Source organism: Furipterus horrens, unplaced genomic scaffold, assembly GCF_987537825.1.
Source record: "Furipterus horrens unplaced genomic scaffold, mFurHor1.1.pri manual_scaffold_9, whole genome shotgun sequence".
Lineage (NCBI taxonomy): Eukaryota > Metazoa > Chordata > Mammalia > Chiroptera > Furipteridae > Furipterus > Furipterus horrens.
In genome coordinates, this window is record NW_028327179.1 from 75,380,734 (window position 1) to 75,404,189 (window position 23,456).

Genomic DNA, 23,456 nt, shown 5'->3' on the forward strand with positions numbered 1-23,456 from the left:
GGAAGGCACACTGGTCTCATCTAATAGGAAGAATAATATGTTTGTGTGTTCTGAAGTCATTGGTCATGTAAGAGTCCTTAAAACAACTGACACAATAAGCAAAAAAAAAAAAAAAATGCAAGCATGTATGATGATAAGAAATATTTTAAATAATTTTGAATATGTTTGAACAACATAGCATTTTTAGATTCTCTCATGAGATTTAGTGTTTAGCATGTAAAGCATGTTATAGAAAAGGACTCATACCTCCAACTTGGAAATTCTTAAGATAACTGAGAAAGAAATATTATGAAACTAGTCTCAGAATTGAAGTTTGAATATAGTAAATTTTCAACCTTTCTCTTTTTCCTCCCAATCACAGAACTATTGGTGATTGACTGCATCCTAAAACTTATAATAATGACCTAGTTACTGTGTGTGCATGTTTGTAGCATATTTGTCCATGGAGCTTACTGATGTTACCTGACTTAATCTTCACAGTATTTCTTTGAGGATGGGGTACATATTATCCCCATCTGGTAGGTAAGAAAAACAGCCCAGAGAAGTTCAGGTAGCCTGACTTTGATTGTACTGGTTGCTGAGCTGCAAATAAAGTGCTAGGTCACCTGATTCTCTGTTCTTCCTTTTTCTTGGCTATGCACTACATTAGAAGGCAGGTATATTAGTATATTTGTGTTCATGTATTTCTCTTTCACGAGGAATTTTACATTGAATCTGGGTGGCTATTTATTGTCCTTTACTCAAAAGATGGCCATCGACCTGGCAAATAAAGTCAATTTGAAATAACATTACATCATTTCTCATTGAATTTACTGAAAGCTCTCAGCACACTGCATTGAACTACTCTGTTTCCTAGTTGTTGAACTTGGAACTTGCTTTACAGATTGCACCCTATACAACTTGTCTTATTAATGGAATATACTGGGAACAAAACACCCCTCGTCTACTAACCCGCCAAGATGTTCAGAGTCTCCTGGGTCCAGGCAAGGCTTCAGTTGTTGGTGTGGAAGGCTGCCCTGCATTGCCACACAAGTAAGGATGTTACTTCCGCAATGATGGCAGTTTGTAGCCGCAGGGCCCACTGTGAGGGAATCACACATAGGGGGTCCATGTATACAAAGCTTGACTGTCAATGAGGACTTGTCTGCCTTATCTTAGCTGACCTTTTGAGAGAATTTGACAGTTAACCTTCCCTCCTACTTGAAATCTTTCTTAACTTCTGTGGCTCCATATGCAGCTCAGAAGTAATCTCCTCAGTGAGATCCTCCCCGGCATCTCCGTTTCCATTCCTCTCTAGTCTGTTCCTCTGTTTCTTTTTTCTAAAACTCACCATTATTTATTTTCTCCCTCTCACTTGAACTTAATCTTCTGAAGGAGAGGGGCTCTTTTTCTCTTGGCCACAAATACTTAGGACATTAACTGAAAACAATATACACTCAAATAATTATCAAATGTACAATTAATTAGTCCATAAATATCTATGAGACACCCAGTCTGTCTGGCATTCTGCTGAGCTGAAGGATACAGAAGAGTGTAGGTATGGTTCCTACCCTCAGGCACGTAGCTGGCATCAGCTCGGTGCCAAGGGAGTGCTAAGAGCAACCCATATCACCAGACTTGAGGAGAAAGTGGGAACCTTAGGCTCAGCAAAGCCTTAAGAGGGAGGAGTGAGGAGAAAGAGAATTGCAAGTGACTGGAATGCTACTTGACAGATATGGAGCCACCAGAGCACAGTTTAAGACACAGTAAGTGGGACAATATAGCTCTAGTGTAGGGTTTATATAAGCAAGAGGTAATTTGAGATGGGGGAGGGAAATTGGAGTCATTCTCTTTAGGATTTCAAATGGTGGGCTGAGACATTGATTCATAATTCTGGAGATTCCCATATAATAACATGTAAAATTATGTAGTACTAAGCAGGGTGGAGGGAGTTGGCTAAGTGTGTTAAGTTCAGGTTGTTGTCAATGATATTTCCGGGGAAGGAATTTTTCACTTTTATTTCCTTCCTCCTTTTCCTCCTGCTCTTCCTCCCCCTTCTTCTCCTCCTTCTCTTCCCTCTATTCTTCCTTGTGAAACCTGGAACTCATAGTGGAAAGATTCTGGTTTCCCAAAGGAACTCAGTAGGAAAAAAAAAAAGCTAAGAGCCTAGGTGGCCACCTTGAAAATTGTTCCAAGCATTTTTCATTTTTAACCTTGTTGGAGACTTCAGAGTTCATGTTCTGATCTAAGTATTGATGTTATTTGCAGACTTGTAGCAATATGTGACATTTCAGCAGACACAGGAGGATCTATAGAGTTTATGACCGAGTGTACAACAATAGAACATCCCTTTTGCATGTATGATGCAGATCAGCATATCATTCATGACAGGTGAGTTTGCTAAAGTGGTCAGATGGTGGGAGATACATAAAAATACATTACTTACCTAATTTTATGAACTACTCTTAAAATACTAAGTATTTTACATCATTATGAAGATTATACAAATTTCCAGAGATATGCTGAAACATATTTAAAAATTTGGTAGAAAACCCACATACAATTTTTTTTTAAAAAGACTTTATTTATTTATTTTTAGAAAGAGGGGAAGGAAAGAAGAAAGAGAGGGAGAGAAACACCGATGTCAGAGAGAAACATCCTTCAGTTGCCTCTCCCATGCGCCCCAGCTAGGGACCAAACCTGCAACCCAGGCTTGTGCCCTGACCAGGAATCGAAATGGCGACCTTTCACTTTGCAGGACAATGTCCAACCAACTGAGCCACAACGGTCAGGGCCCACATGCAAATTTGAACACTTATATCCATATATTCTATATTAGAATGGGAGATGGGTTACCCAAGAAGGGAAAAGTTTTGTTTGAAAACTCTTGTTTATTTTGTTACATACTTTGATACAATATTACAAATGACATGAAACAAATATAATGGAGCAGACATCTGGAAAAGTTAGAGTTTACAAGTAACATTTTGTACATCCAAATAAAGCATGTTGCTTCTTCTAGCGTTGAAGGCTCTGGGATTCTGATGTGTTCCATTGACAATTTGCCAGCGCAGCTTCCAATCGAAGCTACAGAATACTTTGGGGACATGCTTTATCCTTATGTTGAAGAAATGGTAAGCAAACCCAGAGCCTCACACTCACAACATCTCCATGGCTTTAAATAGAACTGTATCATAATCTTATCAGTGTTCTGGTCTTTGGAATTAAGAAATCTGTTGTAAAATGAAATGCCAGCCCTTCCCTGAAACACTTAATGACTGTTATTTTATACATTCCTCTTCCTTGTCTCATGGGGAATATGGTTGTATAACCGTCTTCATGCTTTATTACAATTTGCATTTGTTTCTCATTATGCATATTTTAGTAAGAATGTCCATGACATGAAAGATACTATTTTCTTTGTTTTCAATTCTTTCTGTTCTCTAGATCTATTCATATTGGGGTATTCTTAGTGTGCTCTGGTGAACAGATTTGAAAAATTAGAAATATAGGAAATTTTATTAGATTTTAGTCACCAATGCTTAGTTAAGGACAGCTTTTCTTGAGGTCATGTATTTTTCACTGTGATTGGTGATTGACTACTGAAATACTGCTTTATTTAAATTTTATTTATTTTGCCAAAGATATGTTTTTTTCTTCCAGTATTTATCTTCAGCCTTCATACTAAACCTGGTTTGTTTCTATTGCTGATGGCTGTCTGCCTCTGGCCATGAGTCTCAAAGTACGAATCAGTGGCTGCTGTCCTCTCCGTCCATTGTTTCACTGTGGAGCTCTCACACTACAATGAGGGACATAAATAAATAAAGCTTTGTCTGTGCTTTTCTTTTCTTTCATTACTTCATTTTGAACCTTTGTTTTTCCTCAGGAGGGAGATGTAACAGGATTGAGAAAACGCAGGCAGCAGGCACTATTATAGTTGGCATGATATTGTATTGCATCCACTATGTGCGAGGTGTAGCATTTAAGTTACTTAATATATTTTAATTTTTAAATACTCATGAGACTCCTATCTAGTAGGTACCATGATTCAACCCATTTTACAGATGAGGAAACTAAGGTATGGAGAAGTTATGGCGAGAATCATTGCTGCCGCTGTGCTGGATCTATAATGTGTCTGGAGTTGTTAGCATGAGAAACAGACCACAAATGTAACTTGCTTTATGGCCTTGAGCAGGGCACGCACTCTCTGAGCCTCAGATGCTTCACCTGTAAAAGATGTGGTTGTAATTTAAAGCTTAATGGTCCCTCCAGTTCTAACATTCTGTATTGTAGATGTCTCAGTGGTTCAAAGGCATGTATATAAAAAAATAGTTTACCCAGATGTTTACCATTTTTGATGATACTCATTCACTTCCCTCTAGCGTCATTCCAGCAGACTTAGTAACTTCCTTCAACCCAGTGAGTGAATTTAAACATTTCAGACAGTCTCCTTTCAGTTCTAAATTTTCCATTTGGTTCTTTTTTTTCTCTTTTTCTGCTCAGGATTTCTATATTGAAATTTATGTTGAGGTACTTGCTTTTGTCACCGGGAGTGTATTTATAAAAGCTGCTTTAGACTCTGCCTCACATTTCCAAAATTCTGAGTCAACTTCGGGTCGAAGTTTTGATTGTCTTTTCTTTTGAGAATGGATCGGGTTATCGTTTTCTTAAGTTGAATGATTTTTGAATTGATTTTGGATGATGTGAATAGTTGTGCTGTGGAGATTCTGGGCTATTATTTTTCTCTGAAAAGTATTGCTTTCTCGGTTTTAGCAGGCAATTAACTGGGTAGACTCAAAGTGAAAACTGTCTCACCTGAGTTGGGGGTTGCACCAATAAAAGTTTAGCTCTTTCCTCTTTATCTACGCTGCTGGTATAGTCTGACCTGTACATGCTCAGTTCTGGGGTCATACAGAGAGTTGGAACAGAGTTTACAAGGAAGCTGGACTTCTCTTTTTTTCGAATATGTCCTTTCCTCACACTGCAGAGATTGTGGTTGCTCTGTGTTCCATTCCTGTTTCCTTAGATCAGAAAGTCTAAGTGTGCTACATGTTTGTTTCCTCCTCCTACGGCCTGGCCCTCAGGGCGATGCTAAAAGAATGGCAGAGGGGAGCAAAGGGGAGACTGTTGGAACTATTGTAACAATATAATCAATAAAATATACTTTAAAAAAAAAGAATGGAAGCTCAACTATTGTGCTAATTATTTCTTTTAAGTGTTGACACTTTTCCCATAATTGCCTGCTTTTCTTCATTCTCTTAAGCCCTCATGTAGTTAGTTTTGTTTGTAGTTTGTCTAGAGTTTATAGTTGTACCTATAGAAAGGATGGTCTGTTAGAACATAGTGCCCATACCTAAAATGGACTACCTCATTCATAATACATTGATTCAATCAACTTGACTCCAGTAGAGGTTTGGTTAGCCTTTGGTTTTAATTCATTGTTTTGAATGTTAAGATTATGTCTTTCAGTGCAATTCTTACCTATTTAGGCCAGGTTATGGAAAATAATGACTACCAATTGGCCTTGTGGATGGATTTGACTGTAAATTTCTTGAAATGGGTTTTTGTTTGGCTGCTCTGACATTTGCCACTCTGAAGTTAACAAGCAATTTTCAGATTAAAAAATATATATTTTTCAAGATTTCCATTGTAAGTTTATTTGTTTTGGACTTTAGAACACAGATTTTCATTCCCATTCATCCTTGCTCAAAATTGCCATTCATGCAATACAGTTGATCTCATGTAGCTGTCAGAAGAAAAGCAAGCTAGGTCAGTGACTTCTTGTAGGGTGTGACTGAGGGTAGCTTATATAACTGAATAGGGATAAGGGTATTTCTTTTTTTTTTTTTTTTGTAGTTCTTTTTTTTTAATTTTTTTTTATTTTTTGGTTTTTTAATTACAGTTGTCCCATTTTACCCCCATTGCTCTCCCCCACCCAGCCCACCCCTTCTTCCACAATCATATCCCTCCCTGTTGTCCATGTCCATGAGTCATTTACACACGTTCCTTGACTAACCCTTCCCTTACTTATCCCCCTTCTCTCCCGCCACCCCGCCCCCCTATTGACTGCTATTCTGCTCCTTGTCCTATTTAGTTCATTTGTTTATGTTGTTCTTTAGTTTCCTGTATTAGGTGATATCATATGGTATTTTACTTTCTTTGCCTGGCTGATTTCCTAAGCATAATTCTCTCTACTTCCATCCATGTTGTCGCAAATGGCAGGAGTTCCTTCTTTCTCTCTGCTGCATAGTATTCCATTGTGTAAATGTACCACAGTTTTTTGATCTGCTCATATACAGATGGCACTTAGGTTGTTTCCAGCACTTAGCTATTGTAAATAGTGCTGCTATGAACATAGGGGTGCATAAGTTCTTTTGAATTAGGGTTTTAGGATTTTTCGGGTATAATCCTAGCAGTGGAATCGCTGGTACAAAAGGCAGTTCCATTTTTAGTTTTTTGAGGTAATTCCATACTGTTCTCCATAGTGGCTGCACCAGTCTGCATTCCCACCAACAGTGCAGTAGGGTTCCCATTTCTCCACATCCTCGCCAGCACTTGTTTGTTGATTTATTGATGATTGCCATTCTGACTGGTGTAAAGTGGTATCTCATTGTGGTTTTTATTTGCATCTCTCTGATGACTAATGATGTTGAGCATTTTTTCATGTGTCTATGGACCTTCTGAATGTCCTCTTTGGAGAAGTATTTGTTCAGGTCCTTTGCCCATTTTTTAATTGGGTTGTTTGTTTTCTTGATGTTGAGTGGTATAAGCTCTTTATATATATTGGAGATCAGTCCCCTGTCTGTGATATCATTGGCAAATATGTTTTCCCATATGGTTGGTTTCCTTTTCATCTTGCTGAGGTTTTCTTTTGCTGAGCAGAAACTTTTTAGTTTGATGTAGTCCCATTTGTTTATTTTTTTCTTTATTTCTCTTGCCTTAGGAGATGTATCTGTGAAGATATTGTTACATGGGATATCTGAAATTTTCCTGCCTATGTTTTCCTCTAGGACTTTTATGGTGTCATGGCTTACACTTAAGTCTTTGATCTATCTTGAGTTTATTCTCGTGTGTGGTGTAATTTGGTGGTCTAGTTTCATTTTTTTGCACGTCCCTGTCCAGTTCTCCCAGCACCATTTGTTAAAGAGGCTCTTCTCACTCTATGTTATGTTCTTCCTCCTTTATCAGATACTATTTGACCATAGAGGCCTGGGTTTATTTCTGGACTCTCTATTCTGTTCCACTGATCTATATGTCTGTTCTTATGCCTGTACCAGACTGTTTTGATCACAATGGCTTTGTAGTATTGTTTGATGTCTGGTATTGTGATTCCTCCTGCTGTGTTCTTCTGTCTCAAGATTGCTTTTGCTATTCGGGGTCTTTTTTGGTTCCATATGAATTTTTTGAGTATTTGTTCTAGGTCTGTGAAATATGTCATTGGTGTTTTAATAGAGATTGTATTGAATCTGAAAATTGCTTTGGGTAATATGGCCATTTTGATGATATTGATTATTCCCATCCAAGAACATGATATTTGCTTCCATTTATTTGTATCTTCCTTAATTTCTCTCTTCAATGTTATGTAATTTTCAGACTACAGGTCTTTTATCTCTTTGGTTAAGTTTATTCCTAGGTACTTTATTTTTCTTGTTGCTGTAGTAAATAGTATTTTCTTTTTTGTCTCTGTCTCTGATATTTTATTGTTGGTATACAGAAATGCCTTAGATTTCTGTATATTTATTTTGTACCCTGCTATTTTGCCAAATTCACTTATTATATCGAGTAGTCTTTTAGTGGGGTTTATAGGGTGTTCTATGTATACTATCATGTCCCCTGCATATAATGATAGTTTTACTTCTTCTTTCAGCCCTGGCTGGTTTGGCTCAGTGGATTGAGCGTCGGCCTGCGAGCTAAGTGTCGCTGGTTCGATCTTCCAGTCAGGGTACATCAGAGAAGGAAAACTCTGACTCCAAAAAACCTCCGCTGCCTTGCGGCATACCTCTTCAGGGGAAAGGCTAAGGGAGTAAACCTCGACAGAAAATCCGGAGCCGGAGTTCCTAAGGCGGTTTGACATTGTAGTCAACACCGGCAACTCCTGCGGCGCACCTGAAACCAAGCTGTATTGACTCTGTCTTTCCCTTGGACCCTTCAGCTGCAAAGAGAGGGGGTGTCTGCTGCATGGGCAACAGCAGACCCTCCATATCACCCTGCCCAGGCTCTGTAGCTTCAGCTTCACTGGAGAGGACACTCCAGCGTCATCGCAAGATGTCGATTCAACACGGGAGGAGACAGATACCGTGTCACTCCCGAGTCGGACTGCACAACCATTCTCGGCGGTGCAGATAGACTCTTAAGAAGCTACACCATCGTCTCTCGAGACGGACGGCTGCCGACGACGACTTCTTCTTTCCCAATTTGGATACCTTTTATTTCTTTTTCTCGTCTGACTGCTGTGGCTAGGACTTCCAACACTCTGTTGAATAGGAGTGGAGAAAGTAGACAGCTTTGTCTAATTCCTGGTTTCAGGGGGAATGCTTTCAGTTTTTGTCCATTGAGTATGATGTTGGCTTCAGGCTTCTCATATATAGCCTTAATTATGTTAAGGTATGCTCCCTCTATTCCCATTTTGCTGAGTGTTTTCATCATAAATGGGTGTTGTACTTTATCAAATGCTTTTTCTGCATCTATTGATATGATCATGTGATTTTTGTCTTTCATTCTGTTTAGGTGATGTATTATTATATTTATTGATTTGCAAATATTGAACCATCCTTGCATCCCTGGTATGAATCCCACTTGATCGTGGTGTATGATCTTTTTGATGTGTTGCTGGATCCTGTTTGCCAATATTTTGTTGAGGACTTTAGCATCTATGTTCATCAGTGATATTGGCCTGTAGTTTTCTTTCTTTGTTGTGTCTTGACCTGGTTTTGGGATTAGGGTAATACTGGCTTCATTGAAAAAGTTTGGGATTTTTCCTTCTTCTTGGATCTTTCGGAATAGTTTGAGGATGGTAGGAGTTAGTTCTTCCCTAAATATTTTGTAAAATTCGCCTGTGAAGCCATCTGGTCCAGGGCTTTTGTGTGCAGGGAGATTTTTGATTACTGTTTCAATTTCCTTCTTTGTTATTGGTCTGTTAAGACTTTCCATTTCTTCTTGATTCAGTTTTGGAAGGTTATATGTTTCTAGAAATTTGTCCATTTCTTCTATGTTGTCAAATTTCTTGCCATGCAGTTGCTTGTAGTAATTTCTTATGATCATTTGTATTTCTGTGGTATCATTTGTGATTTCTCCTCTTTCATTTCTGATTTTGTTTATTTGGGTCTTTTCTCTTTTTTTCTTGATGAGCCTGGCTAGAGTCTTGTTGATTTTGTTTATTTTTTCGAAGAACCAGCTCCTAGTTTCATCGATTTTTTGGATTGTTTGTTTAGTCTCTATATCATTTAATTCTGCTCTGGTCTTGATGATTTTCTTCCTTCTTATTACCCTATGCTTTGTTTGTTGTTGTTGTTCTAGTTCTAGTAGCTTTAGGGTTAGATTTTTTATTTGAGATTCTTCTATCCTTTTCAGATATGCCTGTATTGTTATGAACTTCCCTCTTAGGACTCTTTTTGCTGTGTCCCATAGGTTTTGGGCTGTTGTGTGTTCATTATCATTAGTTTCTAGAAATTTCTTGATTTCTTCTTTGATGTCATTGTTAACGCATTCATTATTTAATAGCATGTTATTCATACTCCATGAGTTTGGATGTCTTTGATTTTTTTCTCTGAGGTTGATTTTTAGTTTCAAGGCATTGCAGACTGAGAAGATGGTTGATATGATTTCAATTTTCTTGAATTTGTTGAGGCTTGTTTTGTGTCCTAGCATGTGGTCTATCTTTGAAAATGTCCCATGTGCCTTTGAAAAGAATGTATATTTTGCTTCTTTGGGGTGAAAAGTTCTATATATATCAGTTAAGTCCATGTGGTTTAGTGTGTTGTTCAATGCCTGTATATCCTTGGTGTTTCTTTGCTTCGATGATCTGTCTATTGATGATAATGGAGTGTTGAAGTCCCCTACTATAAGTGTGTTGTTGTTAATATCCTCCTTGTGGTCTTCTAGTATTTGCTTTATGTATTTGGGGGCTCCTATGTTGGATGCAGATATGTTTATCAGTGTTGTTTCTTCTTGATGGATTGTTTCTTTAAGTATTATGAAATGTCCTTCTTTGTCTCTTTTTATTGCCCTTGCTTTGAAATCCGTTTTGTCTGATTTGAGAACTGCTACCCCACCTTTTTTTTCAGGTCTGTTTGCTTGGAATATTTTTTTATATCCCTTTACTTTCAATCTATGTAAATCTTTTGTTTTGAGGTGTGTTTCTTGTAGACAGCAAATATGTGGGTCCTGTTTTTTTTTATCCATTCCATTACCCTATGTCTTTTAATTGGAGCATTTAATCCATTTACATTTAAGGTTATTAATGACATGTATTTATTCATTTCCCTTAGTACCTGTGTTCCTCTCCTCTTTATTTCTTCTTTTTTCTTAGAACATTCCCTTTAGCATCTCTTGCAATGCTGCTTTGGTGGAGATGTAGTCTTTTAGTCTTCCTTTGTCTGGGAAAGTTCTGATTTCACCTTCCATTTTGAATTAGAGCCTTGCTGGGTAGAGTATTCTTGGTTGTAAGCCTTTGTTTTTCATTGCTTGAAATATTTTTGACCATTCCCTTCTGGCTTGTAGTGTTTCTGTTGAGATATCGGTCGATAGCCTTATCAGAGCTCCCTTATACGTTATTTGCTGTTTTTCTCTTGCTGCTTTCAGGATTCTCTCTTTGTCTTTGAATGTTGCCATTTTAATTATGATGTGCCTTGGAGTTGGTTTTTTGGTGTTCCTCTTTATTGGAACTCTCTGTACTTCCTGAATTTGCATAGCTTTTTCTCTCATCAGGTTGGGAAAATCCTATCAGTTTTTCTGTTCCTTGTTCCACTTCTTCCTCTTTAATTTTAATGACTCTGATGTTGTTTTTCCTCATGCTATTCTGTAATTCCCTTACATCTCCTTCATACTTTTTCAATCTTTTTTTATTTTGTTGTATTGTGTGGGAATTTTTCTCTACATTATCTTCTAGCTCAGTAATCTGATCCTCTGCTTCACTTAGTCTGCTTTTGATTGTTTCTACTGTGTTTTTCAGCTCAGAGATTAAATTCTTCATTTCTTCCTGATTCTTGTTAATAGTTTCTATGTCCTTTTTTATGCTGGTGTAGTTCTCTGCAATTTCCCTGTAATTTTCTTGGAGCTGTCGGTAACTTCCTTGGGGGCTGTCATAGTTGTTTTTGAGGCTGTCAAATATATTGAGCTTCTTCACCATCATTGTTTTGAATTCCGTGTCTGACATTTGGGCTATGTCTGTTCCATCTACCTCTCTTTCTGTGGATTCCTCTTTTTTTTTTTTTCATTGAGAGGTTGTTTCTGCATCTTACCATCTTGGATTCTTTTAGTTTGTTTTTGTTTTTTTTTTATTTTTCTGCTTTGACTTCCCCCTTTTGTGGTATGAGATTCTTTATAGGAGATCTGGGGGTTTCAGTGGTGCAGTCTCTTTGATCTTCTGAGCCTGATGTTCTTGGGGTACCCTTTATGTCGTTTGTTTATTCTGTGTGGTTATATTTCAGATGCTCTTTGGTAGGATCTTCCTTCTGGCTCGTTGATTGAGATTCACTCTATCCACTTTGTCTTGAGTTCTTTTGTGGAGATGCTGTTTAAAACATAAACACACAGCCCAGGCAGGAGACCTACATGCTCAAAAATATCCCCTACCCTCTATCCTGCTATCAGCAGTGAACGAGCCAGTATTAATATAAATGTAGAGAGAGTAGAGCTTTTATACTATAGGAAGAATAGATAAGAGTTGTTTTTAGGTAGGAAAAATATGATTTTTGAGAGAGGGGATGATAGATTAATAATAGTTGAGACTGTGCAAGACAGTAGGTAATATTTACATTGTATGTTCATAACAATAGAAGAAGAGGGAGGGATGCAGAATATAGTAAGAAAGTGGGATTGTATAGTATTAGATTTGTTTAGTAGTTATATTCTATTTATTTAGTGTGAAAGGGAGGCTAACCTAGACACACAAACAAATAAACAAAAATTAAAGAGGAAGGATGAGAAGGAGAGATTGTATGAAACAAATTAGAGTTATAGTTTTTTTAAGGAAAATAAATTTTAAAGAAAAGTAAAAATTAAAATTAAAAATAAGAAATTAAAAAATAAAGTAAAATAAAATACAAATAAAAAACTAAAATAGAAATTTAAAAAGTATATTAAAGGAATGTTTTTACTCAGTTCAGCCTTTGTTTGTCGTCTTCTTTTTCTGCGTCCACAACTGGTCTAAATGAGGCGGGTCAGAGTTTCCTATTCCTTGCAGCAGCAGTGGGTGCCTGTTGGAGCTGGCCGGGGTGCTTTTGCGTGAGCACCTGTGCCCACACAAGGTGGCCTGAGTGCTAGCCTCAGGCCTGCTGAACCGCGCTCCAGGAGTTGGTCTCTCGCCTCTTGGGGCAGGGCCCCGGACACTTGTGCACAGTGGAAGTGAGCGTCTGTCTGTGAGTCGTTGCTGCCCTCCATTCCCGCTGCAGCTGCCCACCGTTCCCGCACCTGCCTGGGCGGGCACGAGCAGAGCCTGAGCAAGTGGTCTGTGCTCCAGCCTGGCGCCCACTGGAGCTGGCCAGGGGTGTCTACGCATGGTCGTCTGTTAGGGTGTGTCTGAGGGGCACCTGGATGCGTGGACCCATGCACCTGGGTCAGTGAATGAGGGCACTTCCCTATGCGTGCCTGTGCGACCCAAGGGGAAGGTTGGGGAGTGGGCGAGCGCACTTCTGCGCCTGCGCTCTTCAAGAATGTCCTATCACCCCCCAAAATTTCTCCCTTCTCCGCAGTTCACAATAGAAAAATATAAAGGTAAAATATGTTCTCACTTGCCCAGCAGTACCTGTTTCTTGTCTTTCAGCGCCAATGCCACCTGGTCAAGTCCTATCTCTGTCAGCAGGCAGAGATCCGCTCTCCTCCCGACTCCTCTCTGGGGAAGCCTGTGGTCGCCAAAAAGCCTTTGTGTACTTCCAGCTGCAGCTCGGGCAGTCACCCTAGTTAGGAATCCCATCTCATCCCTTTTTCCTCCGCTATCCTCACTAAACAGGTTGTTCCCAGATGGTTTTTCTCTAACCCAGCAGTGCCAAGGCTCAACTCCTGCCAGTGTCCAGCTGCTCACTGAGATGTTCTGTCTGCAATTAGTTTAAACTACAGGCAGGTCTTGGGAGCCAGAAAACGCAGCCACCCCTCACTCCTCTGCAATCTTCCATTTTTCTAGGGCATTTTAAAAATACAATAGTTATTAAAGAACAAAATATAATTTTTCACATTACATAATACTATAAAATATTAAAGGGTCACAGGTAAATAAATGATCCATAAGTGTACAGTCTGATAAATTATCACAAATATTACCCAATGAACACTACCTAAGTAAAAAACAGAATAATGTTAACAACCCAGAAACTCCCTTGTGTCTCCCTCAACACTAGCTCTACTTTCCTTCCTATAGGTACTTACTATCTTGACTTCTAACAATGGATTAGTGTTGCTTTGGGGAGAAAGTTTTATTTTTTTAACAGATTAATTAAAATTTAAACTCAGTTCTGATAATTCCAGTAAACTTCTTGGATCTATGTTCTGTTTTACTCTTGTCTTGGTTTTCGGTCAATTCTTATTAGTTAATATTCCTGTTTATTTTTGATTGAATGCTGGATACTGTGTATATAAAATTTTAGAGGTGAATTGAGGCTCTGGATGTTGTGGCAATTTTCTCCAGAGATTTCCTTTATTTCTGGCAGGAATTGAACAACAGCCTACGGGAAAAGTCCCTCAATTCCTTGAGGGATGGAAGTGATTCAAAGCTGGGCTTTAGTACTTTGAAGAACTGATAGTTTTCAATTTATTATTTATTTTAGAATATAGTCTTTCAGGAGCTAAAATGGAAATTTGGCACTTATTATGATCCTCTTCAGCAGAATTTAAATTCCAATTTTTGTTATTTTTTTGTTTCATTGACAAACTCACCTCAGTTTTTCAGTCTCTCTGTCACTCTCTGCTCAACCTTTCAGCATCCCTCTCAGTTGCAGCATCAACATGGGCAACTGCACTGCAGAAAGTGGTGCCTGATGGGATCGATGTCCTCAGAGTGAGGACTCATTTCTCTGGGTAACCTTCTCCAGCATTATGGTGCAGCAAGTCTTTACTGTCCTTTGAACCTAAAAACAGTCTTTTCCTGTTTCACCTGTTGGGAGTATTGGTCTCAAAATAACAAATTTACCATTGCTAGGTGGAAAGTATACATTAAAAAAGGTGATGTGTTTGTGCCTACATAGATCAGTAGTTAGTAGACTTTTATGAAGCGTAGCAAGGTTAAGAATGTCAGAAAGTGAAATGTTGAAGATTTTGGTCAGCACTGAGTCATGTTGTGTTGCTTAGATGTCTGATGAGTAAGCCCACTCCTCTAAAGTGTCATACCATTTTTGTTTATATTTACATGGCTATAGCCCTCTAAACAGCCTGGTGGGTTGCCTTGGGGGGCATTTCTCACTGCAGTATCTTTAAGCACTGAACATTTGTGATTGATGACTATCTGTATTTTATAGTCTTGATATATAGGTGTCTGCTTACCACTAAACAAATTACATATATTGTCTCTGATCTCTTGTGATAACTGTATGGAAACTGTATTTAAAGTATATGCACTGTTCTGTTTCCCCAGATTTTCCTTTTGACTTAAGGCCCATATTGCTTCTGTAGCATTGCAGGGCACACACTATTATTTTATACCAACATAGAATATTTGTTTTAGTTGAATTTGATAGATATTTATTGTCTATTGGAACAACACATACACATGGGTGGAGAAAATGAAAACACAGCTTTTGACTTATAGAAGCATGAGGTCTAGGAAGGGGATGAGACAAGTATGCAACTCAGCCATAAGGTGGAGTGTGGAGGGAGAGGCTCTGTCCTGTTGGGTAAAATTAGGAAAGGTTTTATGAAAGAGGTGACATCTGAGCTGGTTCTTGGTAGATATATAGGATTTGTTCAATTATTTACATGGGAGTGGGAGGCACACTGTGTGATGGAGACAGGAGAGCAAAGGTGGGAGTTAATTTAATCTAGGGATTCTGATGAAGCAAAAGTGTATATTAGTTCTGTATTGGAAAGGCTCTTAACACCAGAAGAGATAGCCTGAAATTAATTTAGGAAAGAATGATGAGCTCTCAAAGCTGTTGTACTTAAAAGTGACAAGGCATACCATATGCTTCAGGACCCTTGTGCTTGCACTTCTGTGTTGGGTGAATTCTAGCAAGGGAAATAAAATAGTCAATGTAGAAATCAAGCAGACTTTTGTCTTTTATGTGTGCCTTTCTTTAGGTGAACTCATGACAATTTTTTAGTTTTCTTGGAAAAACAGCCATTAAATTTTAAATACTTATTGCATGTAGTCACTAATATATTTTATTGGATATTTACCATTTAATGTAGCATGTATATGGTAAGATTCCAAGTGTAGTTTCTACCTTCAGGGTGTGCTTGAGGGTTGATTTTAATAAAGACTTCACAGAGGAGGCAATTCTTAGGCTGTACCTTGGAGCATAAAGTGTGGGAGTTCCAGGTAGAGGACTAGCATGTGAGGCATCTACCTGGTGTAGCCCAGAGGCATGTGAAAGCATGACACAGATAAGCAATTCCACACTGTTAAAGTGTTGGGTATGAGGCACAAGGGAGAGCTGAGGTTGGAGAGGCAGAGCTGAAACCAGGGAAATGACCCGCAGTCCTGGCTGCCTGCTGCTACAGAAACCAATACTCATGGGACAGATATGGTGAATAAGAGGTTTATTCAGGTGCTGGTGACCTGAGAAGATGGCAGACACCTTTCCTTCAAAACCATTTTAACATTTCAGACTTTTCGGCCAGATTATATAGGGGAATCATGGAAAAAGGGGAACTGTGGAATTTCTAGTGATGTGCAGTTCTTGCTTAGGCTTATTCTTTCTGTTCCAATGTTGTCTTTCACTGTATGCCAACCAGACATCTGCAGTTTTATTGCCAGCATCCATATTCCTTATTCCCAGAATTGGTTGTTCAACTATAATGAGAACTTGGCCAGAGCTGGAAATACAGAATTGATTATATACTTTTTTTTCCCTGGTCACTGAAAACTTTAATGAAAATTCTTCAAGGGATATCTGATAAGACATTTAGTGTAGTAGACAATACTCAGGGGTCAAGAAGGTCTTGACGTCCTAATGGAAATACTCAATTATTAATATTATACTAATTTCTATTGTGTATTATTATTTTTAATTATTTATTTATTGTTTTTCTATTACAGTTGTCCCACTTTTCCCCTTTGATTTGTTACAGAATACATAATTTTGATCATCAGATCGGTAGCATTAAATCATGATTACAGAACCAGCCCATGGAGAGTCTTGTAGGCTGCCTAAGGAGCTAGAGACTTTATCTTGAAGGCAAGAGAAAGATACTGAGTTATTTTAAATAGGCACAGGAGAAATAATCAGATTTGTGATTTAAATGAAAGATAGCCTAGGTGTCTTGTGTTTTAGATACATGAAAGTAGATTTCATTTATTTTAATACAGTGAATAAATACCCCCCTGCCAGCATCTGGTAAGGTGAGTGCTCTAGATTTTAACCTATGGATAACGGGGGAAATGATTGTCTCTAATGCCCTGACCATCAGAAGCAACAATCTGATTTATATGACCTTTACCCTTTGGCAGTCTAGTCAAGAGATGGATACCTTGCAGAAAAAGAGGGGAATGAGAAGGATATTAGTATGAAAGATGTAGTTTTTGTTGTTTGCCATTTGACTCATTCTTGGGAGATAATGGGAAGAGTGTGAATGACTTTTTGAGGTCTACTTGGGGAAGTCATTTTCCTTGACACTTTCGAAATGCTGATGTGTCTACATACAGAACTAATACTGACCTGTAGGAGTTTTCCTGTTGCACACATGGGGACTTGTTGTCTGGAAGACCCATTCTCTACTTCAATAGAATAGCCTGAACCTTTGGAATGGGATAAAGGCCCTAGAGTTGAGGACTGTAGCTATAAAGCTTGTGGTAATATTTGCCAGCATGCATGATATGACACATCTAACTCATGGGGAAGAATATGCTTTTTTATGTTTCTGGCAAGCAAAGACGATTGTAATAAAATTTTACTTTTAAAATTGGAACTTGTTTTGAAACAGCATGTTCTTGGGGGGCAGATTTCACTGCTTGTAGAAGACTTTATTTCCAATGATTTATGGATCTTCAGAAACTTTTCTAAATTCTTTTTTTTTCTTTTGATTAATATTTTAATATGACTACAAACACCAAAAAGGCTTCTTTGCAATGCTATTTATCTCTTACACGAATCTTATTTTCTTTTCAGATATTATCAGATGCAACACAACCTCTTGAAAGTCAGAATTTTTCTCCTGTGGTGCGAGATGTAAGTTATAAAAATATTGTTTTTCTATAAATGTATTTTTCACTACCACCCGCTCTCCCCTCTCTCCCTTTCCTTTCTCTCCCCCCATCTTTCTCTATCTCTTTGTCTCTTCTCTGTTAGTATGAGCCCATGTTTGTGGGACTAAAATGTGGATATTAAAGAAATGTCTTGTGTCATATACATTTAGGCAGTGATTACATCCAACGGTACATTGCCTGATAAGTATAAATATATCCAGAAACTTCGAGAGAGCAGGTAAGCCTTGTTCTTATCTTGGATCTGATGAGTACTTTTTAAATGTTTCAATATGAGTTCATGAGACTAAGCTTACACAAAATGTAAACTTTGAAAAAAACTGTAAATATAGAAAATCCAAAGTAAGTGATTGGCTGAAACCAGTGTGAATTATTTACCCCTTGGCAGTGTGGCAACATCATCTGGGCTTTCTAATATCCCATGTAGGCTTGTGTGTAAACAAACAAAAGTCCAAAAGGCTGTCCTTTGGGTGGCCCTTCTTTCTAGCACTTTGCATAGTTTCACACCTCTGTTACTTTCTCAAAGGGAAATGAACACAAATCTTTTCTGTGGTTCTTTCAGTCTGGTGTTTAGTTGAGGATTTGAACTCTCTTTTGTTTAGTGTCATATTTAGGAAAGTGGGCTCTTGGTTAGATTAAGTGAAGAAATAAATTGATCAGCGGGTATTTTTCACTGGAGGTTCCTAGTAGGAGGAAGGTGCCAAAACGTATCACAGCAAATCTACCCAAGAATAGTTCTCACAGAAAGGTACTAAGCTAAGGTCCTTGTTTGCTTAATTGATTTTTCTATTCAAAGTTTGAAAACATTGACATTTCTTTGGAATGTTTTAGTCCACTTCAGCTGATTGCACTTGATTTGTGTTTATATCTGCTCCGTGGGTATATTCCTATCTAACAAAATAACCCATGCACTGATATCTCAGGAGAAACCAGAGAGGGAGAGCTAATAAACAAACAAACAAACAAACAAACTGCCTTATCTTCATTCTTAGTTGTTGTCCCTACAAGAAGTCAATGAAGAGATCTGCAGAGATTGAGTATACTACTGTTATGCTTTCCCCATATGTATTAATTTGCTGATAGTTACTTTTTATGCATTGGTAAAACATTTTGGCAGAAAACAGTGAGAGTATAGAATTTGTCCTCTCTCTCTCTCTCTCTATCTCTCACTCTAAAGCAGCTAGCTTTATAACCTTTTAGAAGAGTTAATTATTAGGAAAATGTCACATGTATTTGTTTTTCATGTATCTTCTGATGTCATCACCTGCTGACACCTAATGGCATATCTAACATGACCAGTTCAACAACACACCTTATTTTATGAAGCAGCAGGTCTACTGGCTCCAATTGCTAGAATTTTCTGCCTTTCTTCCCTAGTTAAACCTTGTGCTAAGACAGTGATATAGAGATTGCATTTCCAGAGGAAACTTGTTTTCTTGCACCCTGCCTTATTCTTATGTTCCCTTAGCATAGTGATTATTAACCTGGAGTGTCTGGAGGTGCTGATGAGATAGACTGTATTAAAATCTAGCTGTAATTTTTTAAATTATATATTTTGAGTAATATTAAAGTAATATGGTTTAATTATATAACTGTAGAAATTGTTATTAGGAAGGATATACAATAACTAAATACTAGTGAGGTTTTTAATTTTGGTTTTGCTAGGTGGAGTGGAATGAGGGTGAAAGTTAAAGGAGACCTCACCTCATCAGTAATATGAATGTTGGGGATAAAGGGGGACAGGGACATTTTATTTATTTATTTTTTTAATCCTTACCTAAGAATATTTTTATTACTGGTTTAGAGAGAGGAAGGGAGGGAGAGAGAGAGAGAAACATCAATGTGAGAGAGAAAAACACTGCCTCATGCACCCAGACTGGGGATAGAACCTGCAACTTACGTATGTGCCTTGACCAGGAATCAAACTCACAGCATTTTGGTGTATGGAATGACATTTAACCAACGGAGCGACCTAGTCAGGGCTAGGACAGGGACATTTTATATTTATAGTTATTTTTATTCACTTATAATTGATTAAAAGATTAAAGTTTGAGAAATATCCTGGCCTAATAGATCCTAACAACAGGGCCTGCTGCTTAAGTCCCTGGCACCAGGCTGTTTCCATGCTTTTACATTTATATCTGGGAATTTGATTCAAAATGATGAATACTTTCTATATTAAATACAAAATACAATGAGCATTAATGGGTTTATAAAGATGAGTAAGACTTAGTCTCTGTCTCGGAGGTAATAGTTAGTTGGAAAGACAAAGAGTTAGCTGTCAGAAAGGTTCAAATTTTTAATGGGATAAACTTTTCAATAATTAAGTTCCTGCTTGGTAACTGGTCTCAGGTTTCTATGTTTGACCCCTGACATTTGTGACTTCAAAGTTATGGTATCAGCTGTCCTCAAGTGATCTAAAAGATAAATGACCAACAAATTTTAATATGGGTAATAATAATCTCAGAGTGTTGTCTTAGATTGTTGTGGGGAATAAATAGTTTTTGAGATAAAACCCCTAGTAGAATTTTGAATCATGTCACCTGGAAGGAGAAAGTGTGAGACTAAGTTACTTAACTATAAGATAATCAATGGTTTAGCATCTGTACCTCACTAGTCAAATCCATTAGAGTCTATGGACATATCCCTCAGAGGTGTCAGGGTCCATTGTCCATTGTATTAAATCTAAAATAATTAGGGAATTCCCATTGAGGTTCTTATTACAAATAATATGGGAAAAATTATTGCTTCATAGTGTGAAGTTTTAATTTGGCTTGGAGACAGCAAGATCCTGTTATTTAAATTGTTTTGGTTAAATGATTCCCCCCACCCTACCTTTTTGTTTTTTTATAGAGAACGTGCTCAATCACTGTCAATGGCCTCCAAGAGAAAGGTCTTGGTCCTTGGAACTGGTTATGTATCAGAGCCTGTTTTGGAATACCTGTCGCGAGATAGCAATATAGAAATAACAGTAGGTAAATAAGCCCTAATTTTTGAAGTAGAAGGAGAAAAACTAATTTCACATGTTTTCCATGTGAAATTAAAATGACTATTTTGTTTTTAAACTTTGAAAAATTATTTTGGAGATGTTAAAGTGTTTTGCTTTCTGACTAGTGGAAGAAAATCTAAAATTTGGACTTCTTTATTCTTGAAATAGGCTCTGACATAAAGAATCAAATTGAACAGTTAGGCATGAAATACAATATTAATCCTGTTGTCCTGGACATTAGTAAACAAGAAGAGAAGTTGGGCTCCTTGGTGGCAACACAGAATCTTGTCATCAGGTTAGTATTTAGCAAGAAAGGCTGGCTGCATGTTTCTCTTTCCTTCTTTTTCTTCTCTTCTTCTCTCCTCCCCTCCCCTCCTCTCCTCTCCCCTTCCCTCTCCTCCCCTCCCCTCCTCTCCTCTCTTTTTCCTTCTCTTGCAAACTTTAATGTTACTTGTGTATCAAGAAAAGTGCACAAATCATAAATGTATAGTTCAATGAATTTTCGCAAAGTGAACATACCGTGTGACCATCATTCACATCCAGAAACGGACTATCTACCCCAGAATTTCTCCTTATGCTCCCCATTATTAGCTGCATCCACAAGGATAAGGGCTATCCTGGCTTCTAACTTATTAGTTTTTGCTAGATTTCAACTTTTTCCATTAGAATTATTCAGTATGTTCTCATTTATGGCTGCCTTCTTTCATTTCATGTTGTGATTTTGAGAGTTGTTTGTGTTGGTGCCTGTAATTGTGGTTTATTCATTCTCTGTGTAATATTCCATGTGTGAATAAACCATTATTATCCATTTGACTGTTGATAAATGTTTAGGTTTGTTAGATATTTGGCTATTATAAATCATGCTGCTGTGACCATTTTATTATTTGCCTTTTAATGACAATATATACACATTTCTGTTGGATATCTACCTAAAAGTAGAATTGCTGTGTCATAAGATATTCATGTTTCATATTTTTTGGTGGCTATATTACCCTTTGGATTTATAAAGCTTAAATGAAATTGTGTAAATTCTTTAGCTTTATAACCATTTTCACTCTTTCAGTAGAAACCAATCTTCTGCCAAAAATCTTAGATATAACTTCTAAGTATAGAGCTACATAAGGTTCACTCTATAATTAAACTTTATTTTGAAATAAAGTGATGAGAATAGTAATTTATTCTTAAAATATAATTTAAAAAGGTTATGAGCTCATTCATAGTTGTATCAATTCATAGTTAGATAAGATTTAAGTGATATCTTTACAAAAGTTAGATCAGACTTAAATGGTATCTTTGGAGGAAGTTCTGTGATGTCTTAAAAAAACAGGCTTGAAAAACAGATACAATGAAACATAATTCTAAGTGGGAACTTTTGCATTCTCTGGATTTATTAAAACATAATCTCATTTTGGGCACTTAAACATTATTCAATTTACACAAATTTAATGTACACTAATTTTTATTCAGCAAAAATTTACTAATGACCAATAGACCTTGTTTATCATAATATAATTATGAATATAACTATGATTCAAAACTGAATGTTCTAAAACAAAATTTGCATATACATAGGTACCTAAATGTAACCTTTTTTATAAAGGGCAACATTAAAAATACATTTGGAATTAAATCTGAAGCAAAATATATAAGATAATAGAGACAATCTATTAATAAGTTCAAATTTTGAAATTTAGCAAACTGGGGGTCTTTCATAAGTTAGCATTAGCAAAATCTCTTTTATATTTAATTTTTCTCAATTGAATTTTTTTGCTGAATAGTGAAAACACTGGTAAGCATTGTTATCCTGTATTTCTCCTTAAATAATTTATTTAAGTTGGAGACAGTGTTTTGATGTAAACACAGTGATAAAGGCTACCAAAATTAAATGAGTAAGATACATATTTTATAAAAAAATTATATAATATCTCAAATGCTCATGGTTTGAGTTTTTAATATTAGTTTTTGATGACTTAATGTAAATATTAACTGAATTTAAAAAATGCATTTGTATTTTGTGTATGTTTTCACAAGTGGCATTTGTAAGTATTTGGATTAATTGGGTTTCTGTCAACTCAATTCAAGAGTTATGGCCCCTTGGTTAGTTACTATATCACATGCACAATGAGTTATGAACTCTAATCACTTTGTTTTAAAAAAACACCATTAATCAAAGTCCTATCATTCTAGTTTTCAGCATTTTATTAGGTTAGTGCAATTAATACCAAATTTAAAAAATATTAGATCTAGATAACATTTTTAGCAGTTAAGTTTTCAATGTTGGGAAAGTGACGAAGAGAAGCTCTACTTAAACTTTAAGATAATGTCATTTGTACATTTTCTCTTAATACTTTTTTAACAAAAAATTTTGCAAATATTTTGTTCATTGGCTTTTAAACAGTTACCATATTTAGTAATAATTCTTTTAGATTAAAAAGACCAGAAAGCAGAGGTCAAGAGCTTTTTTATTGATACTGGCAAAATATGTATACAATTTTATTCTACATGATAATAAATATATAACAACACTTATTCTATTGATCTGAAGAGGAGTAAGAGCCTAAGAGATTTTGTTTTATGTGAAACAGAGAAAATTTCAAGTATGCACGATGACTTTGACATATACAGATATAGTGTGATAGTGTTTATAAGTTTGTATTTATATTTTCATTGCTACTATGTAGAATGATTTATCAAATAGGCAATAAGCTAGTAAAACTTTATCAAATAGTTAATAAGCTAGTAGAACTGTTAAGTGATTGACAGTATATTTTATAATTTTTTGGTTAGAATATGAATATACTAATTTATATAAACATTCATAGAAGTTATTTTTGTGTGTGTGATAGTTTAGTCCCAGAACCAGATTAAAACACTAAAACCAGATTAAAAGAAAACTCACTTAAAGTTGAGTTTTAAGTA

The 23,456-nt window shown here is 36.8% G+C and overlaps 1 protein-coding gene across 1 annotated transcript in view; it reads left to right on the forward strand.

Moving 5' to 3' along the window:
• AASS (aminoadipate-semialdehyde synthase) overlaps positions 1-23,456 on the forward strand; it is an 80,918-nt gene that overhangs the window by 28,517 nt on the left and 28,945 nt on the right. The window contains exons 9-15 of the mRNA XM_090287426.1: positions 884-1,032; positions 2,248-2,370; positions 3,002-3,113; positions 17,454-17,513; positions 17,701-17,768; positions 20,402-20,523; positions 20,706-20,832. Of these exons, the coding sequence (XP_090143552.1) occupies positions 884-1,032; positions 2,248-2,370; positions 3,002-3,113; positions 17,454-17,513; positions 17,701-17,768; positions 20,402-20,523; positions 20,706-20,832 (761 nt within the window). The remainder of the gene's footprint in view (positions 1-883; positions 1,033-2,247; positions 2,371-3,001; positions 3,114-17,453; positions 17,514-17,700; positions 17,769-20,401; positions 20,524-20,705; positions 20,833-23,456) is intronic.